The sequence below is a fragment of the Schistocerca americana genome, chromosome 6 (genome assembly GCF_021461395.2).
Source record: "Schistocerca americana isolate TAMUIC-IGC-003095 chromosome 6, iqSchAmer2.1, whole genome shotgun sequence".
Classification (NCBI taxonomy): Eukaryota; Metazoa; Arthropoda; class Insecta; order Orthoptera; family Acrididae; genus Schistocerca; species Schistocerca americana.
The window spans coordinates 581,957,353-581,975,203 of record NC_060124.1 but is presented as its reverse complement, the minus strand read 5'-3'; the positions used below and the strand labels follow the sequence as shown (position 1 = coordinate 581,975,203).

The 17,851-nt window shown below is 41.5% G+C and overlaps 1 protein-coding gene across 3 annotated transcripts in view; it reads left to right on the top strand.

Annotated features, from left to right (window-relative positions):
- The window catches only part of LOC124619889 (lipase member K-like), a 210,857-nt gene that overhangs the window by 175,412 nt on the left and 17,594 nt on the right, over window positions 1–17,851 (top strand). For all 3 annotated transcript variants that reach the window (XM_047146518.1, XM_047146517.1, XM_047146519.1), the window contains exon 5: window positions 13,803–13,805. In XM_047146518.1, the coding sequence (XP_047002474.1) occupies window positions 13,803–13,805 (3 nt within the window). The remainder of the gene's footprint in view (window positions 1–13,802; window positions 13,806–17,851) is intronic.

Genomic DNA, 17,851 nt, shown 5'->3' with positions numbered 1-17,851 from the left:
CAGTTTTTAAATATAGAAGTAATTGTGGCCTTTCTTCCCCCGCCATCATGGTATTAACACAAGCATTCCAGAGTGTGGTGCGATAGGAATACATTGTTCGGAGTTTGGAAACTAAACGTTTTTGTTTGTACTTCAGTAATTTGTGTAGCTCTTTCCCAACTGTTTGTACCCCTGGCGTAGTGACGCAGATGTGGAACTTATTAGCCAAGTACATACATTTCACCTTTAACGAATTACCTAAAAAATGAAAAAAGCGTCATATCTTGGTTTGCTGCGGTGTATGCATTGTGTGTTAGTTGTTACACATTTAAAGCGCCATATTTAAGTGTGTCTTCTTGAAAAAAGTGTTACTTGCGGAATACTGGGGCAAAATCTACAAAATTTTAACGAATTGCGTAAAAACTGTAAAGAACTTTACAGTTTGGTGATGAAGCTTACTAATAAATTGACGCCGCATATTACATGTTTCCTGAAAATCGATAAAATAGCAGCGGAACGGATATTTGCACATGTTGTCTTAAAAAAGCTGGAAAACTAAATCTCAAAACCCATATTTTCAACTGTCTTCTTAAGGAGTCGGGAAAATAGCAACTAAACTGTTTTCAATGCGTGTACTGTAAAAGCAGTTGGGTAGAAGTTGCCAGAATTGTAATGAAATCTGTGTTTTCCTTAAAAAAATCAGTAAAATTAGCCACGAAACTATAAACAGTAATGTAGGTTGTAGAAAGTAGAATTGGGTGCAATACTTTGCAGAACATTTGTGAAAACTAGGCCAATACAGGTGGGTGGCATACTATACCAGGTATTTGTAGCACCATCTCAATTAACTGCTGCTGCTGCTCGATTTAGGTACAGAAGAGGATTAACAGGCAGAGGATGCTGGAGACTCTAAGCGGGTGTGGGTAGTGGTGGAGGAAGGAACACATTGCACTATGGTGGTAGCAAAACTCCGTTTTTGAGTCATAAATTACCATCTTTATCCTGGCAGGTATCACTAATAATGTGATATGAATGCAAGTGTCCTACTCGGCCATCATCATGGGAGTATTATTTGCTATTAATTGTAACTATCATGACAGTTATAGTCCATTAATTACGTCCTAGACAAACAAAACATAGGCTAGCGCAACTGGCCAGCTTGTTGACATAAGAGAATAATGCCTCCTATTTGGCCGCAACCTGCTTTACCCCACTACTAAAGCAATTTGTTGTATTTTTTCTATTATTACGTTTAATTGGCGGATTAAAGGTTGGTACTCCATGAGCAACACATTTTTAATTATTTTTTCACGAGAACAAATATATACGTTACTAATTTGTACAATGTCATTATGTATCTTTGCAGTCTTTTGTACCCATTTTGGAAATGAAGTGCTGTAACTTAGTTGAAAATAATTTTATTGTCCAGAAGTTGCAGTTTTTAAAGGTTTCAACGAATCTTTTTCCTCCTGGAGGAGCTTCATGAGAACTACTACACCCCTCACCGGTCGGACTGGAGCAGCCAGACTATCTCAGTGGACAGCAAAATCTGACAGTAACGATTGGATGACTCCTTCTGAGACCCTTCCTCCTGGTGGAAATCAAGTCTGGACAGTGTGGAAGTCTCTAAATCGGCTCAGGAGTGGCGTCGGACGAACTAAGGACAATCTGTTTAAATGGGGCTTCATGAAGGAATCTTCCACCTTGTGTGACTGCGGAGAAGAACAGACAACCAAACATTTAATTAACTGTCCTAGATGTCCTGTATCATGTTCCACACAAGAGCTTGTTGAGGTTTCAGACAATGCTGCTGCCGTTGCACAATTTTGGGCTAATACCGTTTAGTTTGTTCTTTTATGATTTGACCTGATTTGTTATATTGTATATATTGTAAATATTGTTGTAATGTTTTTGACTCGAAATAAATAAAATAAATCTTTTTCCTGCATATGACAATATAAGGCCTATTCCCAAGGTAAGTTGTGATGGAACTGCACTTTTTTCCCTAGGTGTCCCTTAGTGTCCAGAATACTCTATGCTGGGTTGCGTGCACATCATATTTCGAGACAACCACTTCAAATCTTCACCAGAATTTTGTGCTCTCAGTCTGGCGTTCTGTCAGGGTAGTGCAGTAGTGTCCAACAGGCATTGCGCCCCCTCCTGTCATTATGTGCATTTTGTTTTGCTGTACTGAGGCCTCTGTTGTCCCCAGAGGGCGCTGTGGCAGGTGCCAGGTGACATATTGCCTCGATCTCGCGCCACTGCGGACATTGCATGGCGAATGTGCAGATCTGGATCACCCCTGAGGAATTTCTGCGAGGCACTGTTTCAGCTCGGTGTTAACATAAATCTGGATTCAACTGACATGATGAGTACGCCTGGCCAACAGCTCAGAACATTTTATAGCTAGCAGCCAAGGATGCTGCACGTGCAAACCTGCAGTTTTAATGAGTAAGACACGTGTTTCTCCTTGGCCCCCTGCCAAATTCAGGTGACCTTCTAACCTCCCCCTCACTTATCGACCTTAATGACAGTAAAAATTAAACCGCGTGTACCTAATGGAAATTTGGGAAAACCAATCGTTACCAGAGTTCATCTGTCAGTAAAGAGGGAGGAAAAAGTTACATCTAAGTGAAAGGAAAAATGCAAATGATACTGGTGGAAATTAATTTTGAAAAAGGGTAAAGTTAATAAAGAAAGTAAATGTGCAGTCGTTACGTTAACAATTAACTGGCGTTAATTAGACATTTGAAATTTGGGGAAAATTACGGTCGCCAGTCCTATGTACAACTACTATAATTACTGAAAAAGAAAGGATATTGCACATATAATTAGCACTAAAAGCGTGGCAACTGAAGGTTGACACGTGTTGTGTGAAAACTGAATGTTTGTCAGAAGTAATAAATTTCGCTACACTCTGACTTACTTTAGCAAAACAATTAATCAAACCAGAAAAATGAAAGTTAATTTAGTGACTGAAATTAATAGTGAACTTTGTTTCTGAAGCACTACGAAATTCAATAAAATAAGGTTAGTTTTGGGCTACCTCAACAATCATTTCAAAACCTACTTGAATCTACGCAATTTAGAATTAAGAGATTTAACTTTGAATTTGAATTAAATGATTCTGAACAACTAACAATAGTAAAATTTAGTAAGTACCAAGCTGAGTTGCAGTCACAGGTAAGCTAAAATATGCTAACAGAACTCGCGCTCTTAATTTGTGCTTATGTAATCTAAATATTGTAGCCAGATATGAATACTTTAACTGAACTTTGAAATTAAAGCACTTAAATCGAATGATATTACTTTAATGCTGGCGTTTGAATTTCAACGACACTCGAGTTCATTTCGGAAAAGGAAGGGGCCCTGCTTGGTAATACAATTGGGACATTGAGCAACAAAGGTTCATGGTAAGTTGCTCTATTTTAGTGATGCTAATGGAATAGTTTGAAAAGCTGAGGTCTGCCATACAGTTCTAAAACTTGACGTGCTTTCAGTCTTCCTTGATGGTTAATCGAAGGTTTGAAGTCGTCGATCGAGGAGCTGGCGACAATCACTTATATCGGCCATAGCTGTTGCAGAAGCTAGATCTTGGCGCGCCTTCTTCTCTGCGCGGCCACCAGGCGAAACGGGCTCTTGATGTGTGGCAGCTAATGTTTCCGTCTGCGATACCATGCCAGAAACTATCATAGCAAGTCGAGCGCAACTACACGCTGCCAAACCCTGGAAGCGCAGCAACTCGCGGGAGCGTCACTCAACACACCTGCTCCACCGCCCTACTTCAGCCAGGCTCTCTCTGCCCGTGCTCCACGCGGCAGACTTAACACTACCAAAGATCCTAAACACTTTGGTTCTCCACACGACCTATCGAAGTAATCGTTCGATAGCGTAGTTTTCCCTAGGCAAGACCCAGAGTAAAAATACAAATAGTATTTACAAAACAAACCAATTATACATCGATATATATATATATATATATATATATATATATATATATATATATATATATATATAGTAAAACAATTACAATATATATAGACACAGAAACGTCATATCTTCAGGTAACAAAATAAGGAAAAAATTTATAATACAATAGATCGAAATAAGAGGATATGCATTTCCGGCGTTACAACCTGTTTCGTGACTAGGTCAACTGTCCTAGCTGGAGTTACTAGGTTGTCGCAAAATGCGTCAGAGGTTACAATGTGCTGCCCTCCTACGTACATGGTCTAGCCAAATTAATGTGACCATCGCGCATGTTCGACGTGAACGTGGAACAACGAATAATAGAAGGCAGATGGCTGCAACAGTAATGAAGGGTACATAAGGTATGTCCAGCAGACATATAAAACAGTTCAGTCGTTGTCGTATTGTGGAAAACGGAATGATTTATCTGACGTCCAGACGGGCACGATCATTGGCTTTAGGGCCATGGATCGAAGCATTTCCGAAATGTCCAAGTTTGTAAACTGTTGACAAGCGGCCATGGTTGAAATATACCATGAATGCCAAAGTAGCTTATCCAAAACTGGCGCTGATGCAACTCTGGTGCACTGGCTGTGTACAGGGGAATAGACGTGCAACTGTTGAGAACCACACCAAATGAGCAGAGGGTCTACCAACAGTGACTCCTCATCGACGATTCAGCTGACGTTGCTGCGTATGGGCCTCCACAGCAGACGACTGGTTGATGCACTCATGCTTGCTGCTGTTCATCAGTGACAAAGGCTGGACCTTGCAAGCCAATACCGCAAATCACGTCCACTGAGAAGCTACAGATGACTTTTTGGGATTAAAGACGTTTTATGCTCCATCAAGCAGAAAGCAAACACACTGCAGCAGCCACTGGAAGGGTTCAGCCCAGAGGGACGAGCATTTTGGTCTGGGGAAAGTTTTTCTGGGATTTCATGAGTAATCTCTTCATTCTGCAAGGCATAATGGATCAATGCAGGTACGCACATACCCTTGGGGACCATGTCCATCCCTACATTTAGTTTTTCTTTTCTTCAGCGTGATGGCATCTATCAGCAGGACAGTGCAACATGTAATACAGCTCACAGTGTACGTATGTGGATAGAAGAGCACCATGATGAGTTTGCTATAGTCCTCTGGCCACCAGACTTCCTGGATTTAAACCAAATCGAGAATTTATGGGCCCACCTCAACGGGCCATTCACACCATCGACCCTCAGCAGAGAAATCTAGTGCTTCTCTCCATGGCATTGGAGTCGACATGGCTTCACATCCGATTTGGTACCTTCCAGGACCTTGTTGACTCTCTTCCTGCATGTTTTGCACTGAAAAATGTGATTATTCAAGCGTTTCACACATTGGACAACGTATATGTGCATGGCCTTGTCCCTTCCGTCATCAGATCCATGCTCTTATCTGCTGCCTCGGTGAATAGGCTTCCTTGCTGCTTGAACTGAGGTAATATCTGGATGCTAAGGGTGGTGCACAAACAAGAAGACCCGGGAGGAAAAGTTGCGACTCCTCAACAGTCTCATGTTGCATTCTGGAGAAATGGGGAATCAGCTTCCTGTGTCTCACATGAGATACTAGCTACTGATTAAACATGCCACATATGCAGACTTGGGTCATACCTACTGAAAATATGCAAGCCACATTCCCTCACTAGACTCTCCTTACCTCATTGTGTATAGCAATATATCTTCTTAGCTTTAGTGGCTAAGCATGACAAGTGTGCTGACCTGGGTCCTCTTAAGGAAGGAATGCAACGCATTATTCCAGACTGTCAGTGGTTTTATGCTGCACTCAGTCTTCTTGATGAGCAGGCCTGCTCGCTCCCTCAGGTGAAGTATTACACAGTGGCAAAGCATCGTACATGAGCAGATTTGGCTCACCCTGTGGAAAACATGCGACACCATGTTCCAGTTGCTCATAGGCATCACTCTGGATTCTATGAACTGGTGAGTATCTCGGCTGAGATACTAGCTATTGTCTGACCATGACACACGTGTAGTACTAAGGGCCAACTGAGGAAGAAGTGTGAAGCCGTGTTCCAATACTTGACACAGGCACCACTCTTCTCAGCAGATGAGTAGACCTTCCCACTGTTTGAACTGGAGCACTACCTGATAATAAGCATGCACTATGTGCAGCCCTGGGGAAAACGTGAGGAAAGTAAGTGTGGCCACATCCCACTTGATAACGAACTTTATGTTGAGCTGTGGTAATCTGGTGAGTATGTCTGTCTACTGTCCCAGCTCTGGTTGCAACTAGTATCGAAGCATGGCAGTTAAGGATGAAGCCTGGGGTATTCCTGAGGAAGAACTGAGAGTCCACACTTCAGTGTATCTCTGGCCTTCTGAAGACTCTGTTGACCTATTACATATGCTTATCTAAAACCTCATTTCACATACTAGCTAGTGTGGCACAGGTACTGACTTTAGGACTCACTACATTAGAAACGTGAGGCTGTTTCTCAGTTCCTTTCTCGCCTCTCACTGGTCCTGCTGTCCTCATAAGTAACCCACGCCACTGTCTCAGTCAAGATAGAAGCTAGTGACCGATAATGGCACATGAGCAGTTTGTTGGGCTGTTGATGTGTATATGTGAGTCATGTTCAAGTTTCACACCAGCCTCACGACAGACCCAGATACCTCATGAATAGGCCTGTCACAGCTGAAGTAATAGCTAGCGGGTAATGGTGCTGTATGTGCAGGCCTATGATTGTGCTGAAAAGGACTTAAGAGGCCATTTCCAGTTTTCTATCAGCCTCCTCCAAAATTTTATCAAACAAATTGGTATGGTTGCTATTATCCCAGCTGAAGCACAAACTATAGTGGTACAAGTTCATTTTTTGTGGTCTCTGTGATGTAGATGTGTGAGGCTATGTCTCAGATGCTTCTTGCCTGCCATATCAGTAAATACTAGAACAGTGGCTGGATGACTTCTTAATTCTTTATGGAGATAGTATCTGTTCTTTCGGACATTTTCGAAAGAACAGATACCATTTCCATATAGATAAGACTAAGTGGCCAATGATCTTCTTCAGTGCGGATGCACTCACATTGCTCAACCTCATACGGGAATCGGTAGATTGACTGCCACGAGTAATGAGCATAGTGGGCAGGGGCACTAAAAATATAATGCGTGGACATAAGTTGAAAGTTTGGGTCTCACGGGGAGTGTGCCAGAGATAAGTCCCTGCAGTCGCACTGTTATCTCTGTCCTCGATGGCTCAGTCGGATAGAGTGTCTGCCATATAAGAAGGAGATCCCGTGTTCGAGGCCCGGTAGAGACATACATTTTCAACTGTCCCCGTTCATATTTATCAACGACTGTTAGCAGCCAAAGATCTGGATTTCATTGTAATTTCATTCTTAATTATTTCGTTTGTCACTCTTTTGCATTATTGCGTAGAGTGCTGAATTTCTGTGAGTCTTCGTGAAATAAGGTAAGTAGCGATTATACTTAATTTTACATTTTGTGCAAGGTGCAACACAAGTGGCTGAAGGTCACAATTAAGTTTTAAAATTTTTGAATATTTTGCTATAGACTTGTAAAGGCAGAAGGCCACAATGTTTAAATACAAGAAATCTTAAAAATGAACAAGATAAAAATGCACTTAAAACGCATATAAAATAAATAAAAAACATATATCACGGCTAAGTGAAAAGGCTCAAGGCAAAGCAGACAGAACAAACATATGCTAGGTGCAATACGAATGGCTGAAGGCCACAATTAAGTTTCAAAATTTTAAAATATATTACCATAAGCTTTTAAAAGCAGAAGGCCTCAATGTTTAAGCTTGAAAGATAATTTTAAGAATAAGATTGCGAGACTGAAAGCCCACAATTAATTTTGCAAATTTTTTTTTAAAAATAAATAATAACCATAAGCCTTAAATTTTAAGTAGCTGAAAACATATAATTAAACACCAGTGGGAAAGACAACGGCACTTAGAAGCCTTCAGGGAGGTCGGTCTGCCCTCGTTCACTTAGGCGAGACAGATGGTGAGCCCAACTACATTTGATCCGTCGGAACCCAACCAGGGGACAGCCACGGACCGACCGACACAAGAGTTTGCTTCCCGCCAATCAGTATATGAGAACTTAAACAGAAAAAGTTACAAACGTGATAATCTACAATGGAGTATGTATTAGCTGTCAAAATTACACACCATGTTGGACAGCGACAACAGGTGAGGGAAGGACGCTGCCTGAAATTACGTTAGTGCCCAGGGCAGGTAACCGGAACACTAACGGCCACTAGGCAGAAAATTCCGCTGGTACACTTGAATTTGAAATACGGTAATGTAGTTAACTTCACCCAAAAGAACACTGCCTGAATTTACGTCAGTGCCCAGGGCAGGTAACCAGAACACTAACGACCACAAGGCAGAAAATTTCACTGGTGCACTCGAGTTGTAGTCAACCAAAATAGTTAATTGCACCGCATGGCGGCTAAATTTCAGCAGAAGAAATACTCGATGTTGCGAACAAGAAAACCTCCCCAACAGAAAACGAACCACAACAACATGAATGGACGTGGCTTGGGTAGTCGAAACCACTACTCAACTTTGACGGTGAACCACGAAGCTCGTAGCGATCAGACAGCTCCACACACTCTCCGACACTGTGCAGGGACCGCCTGCGGACCCAGCCGACTGCACCACTCGAAGTTAACTCCCCTTGTCCGCAACAACCGACCGACTGCCTGCAGACCCCCTAGCCAGAAACTACATGCACCAAACCAAAGATGGTACATGGCGCAAATATCGATACACATCATTGATGCCACACGTAGAAGAAAGAAGAACCACGATGTAACTGCAACAAGGGCGGGAAGCCAAACACAGATAGACAGCAAAGTTCACGAAAATGCATAGTTGGGAGTGAGCACGGCTCCAAGCTATTTTATTTTTGTTGATTTCATAATAGAATTTCCAGTACTTCAAAGAATACGTTCATTAGTGCCAACAATAACCCACTGATACAGGATAATAAAAGGGGAAGATACGAAGGTCATTAGTGACCCAGTTGTGGTTCTAGGTATGTTCAAATATCAGTGGTTCTAGTGTTGAGGTAAGAGTGAGTAGTTAAAACTGGTGCCTTGTTACGAACAACAGCCTGTGTCCCAGTTTCTCAACAGACTCATGCTTGACGTGGCCAATCTTGTTGGTTCTAGGCGCTCAGTCCGGAACCGCGCGACTGCTACAGTCGCGGGTTCGAATCCTGCCTCGGGCATGGATGTGTGTGATGTCCTTAGGTTAGTTAGGTTTAAGTAGTTCTAAGTTCTAGGGGACTGATGACCACAGATGCTAAGTCCCATAGTGCTCAGAGCCAATCTTGTTCATTTGCTTACTCACTCTCTCAACTGAGATTGGTTAAGTGTGGCACATAAACAGATTTGTGCAGATTTGAGGTTACCGTTAGGTTGATGTGTATGACTAACTTCCAATTTCTCGCCAGTCAGACTTTGCTGACATGCAGAGTGCGCCTGCCTGTTGCCTCATTTGAGGTAACAGCTACAGTTTAAAGGAGTGCTGAGGCATGAGCGAACCTGCAGTCATCTTGTAGAAGACATGAAAGGCTATGTTCTAATTCCTCACCGCCTTCACGTTGTAATCCGATGAATTTGTGAGCAGACCCATGTACACTCTCAGATATGATATTAGTGGTCAAGCTTGGTGCACCTGTAGAATTGCTGATGGAGATATGTTGGCCATCTTTCAGTTCCTCACCAAACCACACAGTGGATTCTGTTGACATCATGAATAGGTATACCTATCTTCTCAGTTGAGGTATTAACTAGTGCTCTAGGATTATGATATATATAAATGCAGGATCATTCTCAGGTAGATATGACAAGTTATACTCTAGTTTCTCACTGAAATCATGCCACAATTTAAGGACCAATTAGCAGTTGCACTTACCATTTCACCAGAGACAGTGGGTACTGACCAAGTGTGATCAATGTGCAGACCAGGATCCAAGTAATGAAGATTTACAGGGCATATTCAAGGCCTTCATTGATCACAGGTAAGTATGACTTTTAAACATCTCAGTAGAGGCTATATGTGTGGCACAAGAGCGGAATTTAGTGCTTTCTGTTGTATATCAAAGGCCAATTTCCTCCCTGTCTTCATAAAGAACTCTACCGAATTTGTAACGCTTTCTAAGTAAACCTATGTGCTATCTCAGCTGACATAAATAGACAATGGCTAAGCTTGGTGAATAAGCAAATCTGGGGTCGTCTTGAGCAAGAGGTGAGAGGGTATGTGCCAGTTTCTCGTCAGTGTAGTGCCAGACTCAATTAGTAATGGGACAGAGCTGGTTCCAAGAGAGTCTGCATTGTTGCCAGATCTCCCACAAGGTCAATTCGAGGTCACCCTACCCTCTTTCCACCCCCTCCCACACTACCCTACGCTAATTGGGTGAAATAAAAATGGTTGGAAATGTTAAAATGTGTAATCCTGTTCGCTATGAAAGCTGGTACATCCTTCATGATTGCCAGATTTACACAAGAAGATGAATCTAAGTTATTACTGTTATTAATGACCTGCCACTTGCAGTCACACCTTGTCTTTCTTATCACTACAATTTATTACCCAGTTATTAGAAGTGATGACATTCTGTAATCCCTCTATGACTTAGGACCAAAAAATGGTGGGAAAGCTGGGACAGACTACATGGTTGCCAGATTCATCCAATACTCACTTTTAAAAATGGCCGGTAATAAAAAAAAGTGCAAGATACAATTGTCCAGAATTACCATCGTCAGATATGAAATAGAGACCTTAGTATAAAAAGTACTGCCAGGACTTATGATATGTTACTAACCATAAAATACAAGACTTAGTATAATTCATGACTCACTATCAAGACTGTTGGCAAGGTAAGTACAATACTATAGCATTGCAGTGGACATGTAAAAATAGTGGAAAGTTAAAAGTGATATTTTTTTGTATGTGTTGCTTTGTCATGGGAGTAGAGGGTGTGGAGGGGATCAGATGCTATCCTAGATCTAATATCGTTGCGTTCTGCTAGAAACACAATTCTGGATTAAATGGATGTGGATCCACCTCTGGACTTAAGCCTGGACCTAACATGGGTGGATACACCTTTGAAGAACATTCCAGACCTACTCCCTATACTGAGTATGCTACAGTGACAAACAAACACACACAAAATATTGGGCGAGGTGATTACAATTGGAAAAAGGTAGTTCCTCAAATATTATTTCCATCTGTTGTATAGATCTTGCAATTTTACGGTGCAAATGAAGCTAAGGCAACTGCAATTCACTAGTATTCTGTGTTATTAACACACAAGAAAGTAAGAATTGATGTCAGCCCTGCTACATGGTAATTGGTATATACAAAGCTGTGATAAAGATAACTAAAGTCACCTATGACATGTTAACTATTATTGTAATTCATCTCAATCCATGTGACATAGTGTATATTTGGCAGTCGTAAATTGGATTAAGGAAACAAATATTCCTGTACAAAATCCTTATTAATTTTTTGTATTTGCATTTAGATGAAGGTAAAATTTCATTCTTAAGTTTGTTTGGTGTGATTTTTATAGTGTCCAGCTTATCTTTTAATTTACAGTTTAAATTTTAATGAAGATCATTTCTTTCTTTCTCCAGACAATAATTAGACAAACACAACAAAGTTATGATCTCGAATTCTGGTACATATCCATTTTTTTCCTCGAAAATATCTCTTTTGAGGCTTAACTATTGCCTTGGTACCTTCTTGCAACTTTCTTAGCTGGAAGCATTCAGTAAGTTTAATGTTTCCTGCATTATACTACTGCTAAAACCTTCCACATATTCTTGGACGTACAATTACGACTTTTCACTCCATATTCTTGTGGAATTCCAGTAAGAAGCTTTAAGTTTAGAACTGGTTAAATGAGTTACCATTAAATGAAGTAATTCCATCAGTTTTAATCCTCACAAGTGGCTGTTTTGTCGCTAGGTGGACACCATCTAGTCCATCACATTTCATGTAAATACTGCAAAGTATAATCACTTTCTATTGGCATTTAAAGTAAATTCTGATGTCTTGTATTCCCTACTTGTATCTAGATATTTACATAAGCTGTATTCAAAGTAATATGTAACCCTTGTTTGTAAATCTTCAGTGGACTATTTTTCCTGTAACAGCTTATATTCCTTCTTCATGGAAACTGGTTTAGCCATATACACCAGGTTACATTTTTGGACTTCGACCTCTTCCATTTCTAGTTTTCTTTCTTCTACACAAAACACATTAACTGTTCTTAAAGGAATAGCCTCCTCTCTCTGATACAATGGTTATTTTTCTTAAGACCTGTCTAATAACATTGCTTGTGGAGACCAATCCTTATTCAGTAACATCTATATTTGATATTATTTTGAAGAACAGTGGCCTACATGAGAAAAATTTGTTTCTCCAGCTTTAATGCAGCACTTTTGTATAATACTTACGTCGTCTTTATTGTAATCTGTAGTAACGATCTCCACATAGTACACAGGAAAATAAGTAAAACTGTCGGTAGAGAGAACATACATAATGTTTTCTCAGACGTTGTTGTTTGGAACGTTTTCTTGCACACCAGTAAGTTTCAGATATTCTTATTGCTCAGTAGACGAAGAACAGTATACAAGGGCTATTTGGAAAGTTAAGTCCGATCGGTCGCGAATTGGAAACTACGGTGAAAATGAAAAATGTTTTATTTGCAGCAGTTAGCTACGCCTTCCAATCATTTCTCTACGTAGTCTCCTTTCCGACATTGGAATTTGTCGTAGCGTTGTACCAACTTTCCAGTACCTTCGTCACAGATGGATGCTTGTGCTTTCCGCAGTTTCTCTACACTGTGCCACAATGTTGTCTTCGTAGTCAGCGGCTCATGTGAGCAGAGGTAAAACATAGTGGGAGCTAATTACGGGCTGTATTGTCAGCGACCGAACACTTCCCACCGCAAACACTGCAATACTTCTTCACTGTTCCAGCAGAGGGCGACTGAGAATAGTCATAAAGAAGGAAGTACATCAAAGTAATATTATGTGGGCTACATAACACCAGGCGGATGATCTCTCCTGGCCTTCATACCTTGTGTAGACACTATTTGTCTAGGTATCTTTATATGCTCACTGTGCACTTAGAACTGAAAAGAGCGAGATGACGCGTTCGACAGGTATACTAGAGACACTGCCCAACACATATGTGCAAGGCTTCACTGGGTTTTGACTGTGCTTTTCCGTTTGATACTCGATTTGACCTTACTTTCCGAACAGCCCTCGCACTATAAAGCAGCTGTTCTGTGAGCTGTCTGGTAATTTAAACCATATAGAAGCTATTGGCACAGCGTATAATGGAGCACAATGTAAATACTGTTTGTTGGCATCTGATACACTAAAACACTCTTGCAGAGCCTCAAACACACCGTGCATTCCACATTTATAAATCATAGCTTCCAGCCTGCTAATAACAGGTTCTTTAACCAAGGAAGATATAAAAGTTTCTCTTATATGTGTATAGGGGCGCTTTATAAAGTGGATAAAACGGTTATCGACGTTTAAGTTCACTTCTGGCCTTGTAGTTTGACACATCATTTCGTTATATACCTTTACTCTGGAATTACAGCTCGTCCACGTTAAATAGCCTACTCGAGCTGTCTTAATATTGTTTGCAATAACGTTACATTTCCCCGGAAGTCTTCTTGTAGACAGAAACTGTGGTTTGGCGTTAGGTAGTCACACATCTCAATTTTGTTGAAAGCCGCAGCAAAATCTTGCGTCTTATCCACATCTGTAAGGAAACTGTCGTCTACACCAAGCTCGTGTAATATTCCAGGCAGTTGGTCAATTAGAATATCTTTTCTATCGTCGGCGAAGTCCGCTATATATGGTATAGCCATAGGGTTTTGTATTTCCTTGGAATGGTTTTTAGTTTTTGCTTAGGAATTTTTTCCAATATTCTTGTTGCTGCCACATTGCTATTCCCGTGAAGGAGAAATGGTAACTTAGCCGTAACACCATGTCTCTCAGAGACGAACTTGGAGACTTTGTCACGTAGATGATCATTAAATGTACCGCTGACTTCCTTATAAACATTAAATGCTGCCCATTATCGAACTGTTCTTGACAGTCCACTTTATTACAGATTTTAATCACCGTAATGTTGTCTCAAGACAATTCTGTAATAAATGTAAGAACATTTAAATTCTTCTTGCTAAGGATCGTGCCATTATCAGTGTAATTTATGTTACCAATGTTAGTAACGAGACTATCAAGGTTCTCCAATAATAGCCATACACCAAAGCATTTGTCTCTTGGTCTCATTTTGTTCCCTAATAGCTGAGGGATGTTTCGTAACTTGGAATGAGGCATGTTAACACTTTCTACTAAAGCAGGAAACTGGTCAGTTGTGATTATAAAGTCCTCTTATATGCCCTAAAGGACCGCGATGTTAGACGTATTGGTCACGTGATCATGTCGACATTTATGGCTACACCTCCTAAGTTGCGAAAGCTCTCATATGCTGTCTCATAGTTCCACGCAGTTGAAACGTCGCTGCATAGTGTATGTATAAACAAAATTTAAGGAAAGAAATAAGTTCTTTTTTTTTAATACACTTGCAGAATTACAGATGTCTTATTCCAAATAAAAAAAATTGATCTTTGTACCAAAGTCCAAAGTCTAAAATGTCCATATCACTTTGTAAAAAAACTCGTCTTAGTTCTGCTGAAAACGATATCAGAGTCATATATACGTTAAATGAGTCCTCAGTGCCAGGGTAACTTCTGAGGTTAACAGTTGGTTACCACTGTATTATCAGTTTTACTCTAGTTGTTCTGTAGAACTGGCTGAGTTGGATGTACTTGGCTCAAATGGCTCTGAGCACTATGGGACTTAACATCTATGGTCATCAGTCCCCTAGAACTTAGAACTACCTAAACCTAACTAACCTAAGGACAACACACAGCACCCAGCCATCACGAGGCAGAGAAAATCCCTGACCCCGCCGGGAATCGAACCCGGGAACCCGGGCGCGGGAAGCGAGAACGCTACCGCACGACCACGAGATGCGGGCTTGGATGTACTATTCATTTTCAGCTGACGTCTCGCATTATAAAGATACCAAGACCAATACATTGATAAATGCACACCCCTAATTTTCCCCTGTATGCAGGTGTTTTGATGTGTAGAATAACACTATGCAAATTTATGGTGCTTCTTGTAAAACACAGGTATGGGTATAGATCTCTTCTCATGTCGAAAAATAAAAGTTGTCTGAATACCTTACGAAAAAACGTAATATTCCAGTTATAATGCACAGAGGTAGCGCTGCTGTTGTAGCTTTTTTGTACTACAACAATAGAAAATACACTTATACAGTATCCTGCTTCTACTGGGTTGCTTGATAACAGTATGCATACAAGGGCGAGTGTAGTGTATGCATCCTTTCTAAGTGTCCCAGTAATAAATCGTGGTAGTACTGTGACATACACCAATCCACATTGGGGTACACGATGTTTCGGACAAGGGAGATATGGAAGATGAGTACATGTCATGGAGTTTCTGCGTAGTTTAAATTGCATTAGGGGCACACAATAACATATTTTACAGCGGAGTTGGCAAAAAATGCTGTGTAACGAACTCATTTGCTAAAAGTGGTTACCTAGAAAAAATGTTATTCCAAAGTTCTCCTGAAAAGAATTATTACTGCTACTGTTCCATCAAATAATTATCCCATAGGTCTCAAGAAAAGCAGATACAAACTCCTTCTGTTCCCTCAAATAAAAATCCAATATAGTAAAGGCAGTCCCTGTACAAGAATTATCCCTTTAAGTGCAGTTAGTATGGAAAATATGAAATGGAACAGACTGATGTCAAATAAACCAGAACTACGATATTTGGTGGAATTATTGCTGTGAAGTATGACTATAAAATGCTACTGTGCTTTCCTACAAATAACATCACTCCAAAGCCTCGAGGCCGCAACGGCATGTATTCCGTGGTAGATATCTGTTACCATTACATAACAGCCATAAAAGTGATAACAAAGAGCTGCATAGCCTGTTGGTTGCTTTGAAAGTTTCGCTCCTCCTGTTTAGTTATTCCTATTGAGGCAAGTTAGCTGAGAATATTTTGTCATCTATAGTTGGGTTAGTGGAATCTGCAAGGCTCTGTTACTGGATGACCAATTACGGCGAATGACCAAGTTGCGTTTGACGGGGTTAAAAAAAACACTTACATCTCAGCGAATAAGGGGGAGAATGTACAGCGCTCTAAGATGCAGAATAGTTCAATATTCAGTCAGGAGCAAGATGGTGAGGGTATCATAGAAGCAGAAAGTGTGAGTAACAGTTCTGTCGATAGTACAAGGAAAATTAGTGCAGACTTATACGAGTTGATGGAGAGTAACGAAGCAAAGGCAGTTATTTTCCAGGAAGAGGTAAGTAGGGCATTAGAAGCTTGTCTAAGTGGACTGGCATGTCACCTGTGGTATCACGTATCGATACTATCCCATGGGTGTCACGAAGTTGGATGCCGAACTGCAAGCTGAGAGCGGTCTTGTAAGATGTGGCGGACCCAACGGCGTGGGCCAACTGAGCCACACCTTCGGCGGCTCTGGGATGCGAGCGACCTCTGCCGCCGCCACGGTGCAGCCACCGGACACCTCGCACCAGCAGGCTGGCTGCTCGCTACGACGCGCTACGAGGATGCCATCTAGTCACGGCTCTGGTTCCAGCGTTCGTGCTATAGTTCAGAGTTCCATCCTAGTGGACGTTGACAGCTGGACTTAATTTCTTGCTGAATTATTTCTAATAAATCTTTGTTCACTTGGAGAAATACAAGTTATGTAAATCTTCTGTTCACCATGTTAAGCTCTTCGCTCATAACTTATGCTCATGTCCAGCTTTCCTACGATGACAGTTGCTGCAGCGCACTGTGGCCCACCTCTCCTTACCATTACGTACAAAGCCACACAGAACATCACCATCATCATATACACTACTGGCCATCAAAATTGCTACACCACGAAGATGACGTGCTACAGACGCGAAATTTAACCGGCAGGAGGAAGATCCTGTGATATGCAAATGATTAGCTTTTCAGAGCATTCACACAAGGTTGGCGAAGGTGGCGACACCTAAAACGTGCTGACATGAGGAAAGTTTCCAACCGATGTCTCATACATATACAGCAGTTGTCCGGCGTTGCCTGGTGAAACGTTGTTGTGATGCCTCGTGTAAGGAGGAGAAATGCGTACCATCACGGTTCCGGCTATGATAAAGGTCGGATTGTAGCCTATCGCGATTGCGACTTATCGTATCGCAACATTGCTGCTCGCGTTGGTCGAGATCCAATGACTGTTAGCAGAATATGGAATCGGTGGGTTCAGGAGGGTAATACGGAACGCCGCGCTGGATCCCAACGGCCTCGTATCACTAGCAGTCGAGATGACAAGCATCTTATCCGCACAGCTGTAACGGATCGTGCAGTCACGTCTCGATCCCTAAGTCAACAAATGGCGACGTTTGCAAGTCAACAACCAACCATCTCCACGAACAGTTCGACGACGTTTGCAGCAGCATGGACTATCAGCTCGGAGACCACGGCTGCGGTTACCCTTGACGCTGCATCACAGACAGGAGCGCCTGCAATGGTGTTCTCGACGACGAACCTCGGTGCACGAATGGCAAAACGTCATTTTTTCGGATGAATCCAGTTTCTGTTTACAGTATCATGATGGTCGGATCCGTGTTTGGCGACATGGCGGTGAACGCACATTGGAAGCGTGTATTCGTCATCGCCATACCGGCGCATCACCCGGCGTGATGGTATGGGGTGTCATTGGTTACACGTCTCGGTCACCTCTTGTTCTCATTGACGGAACTTT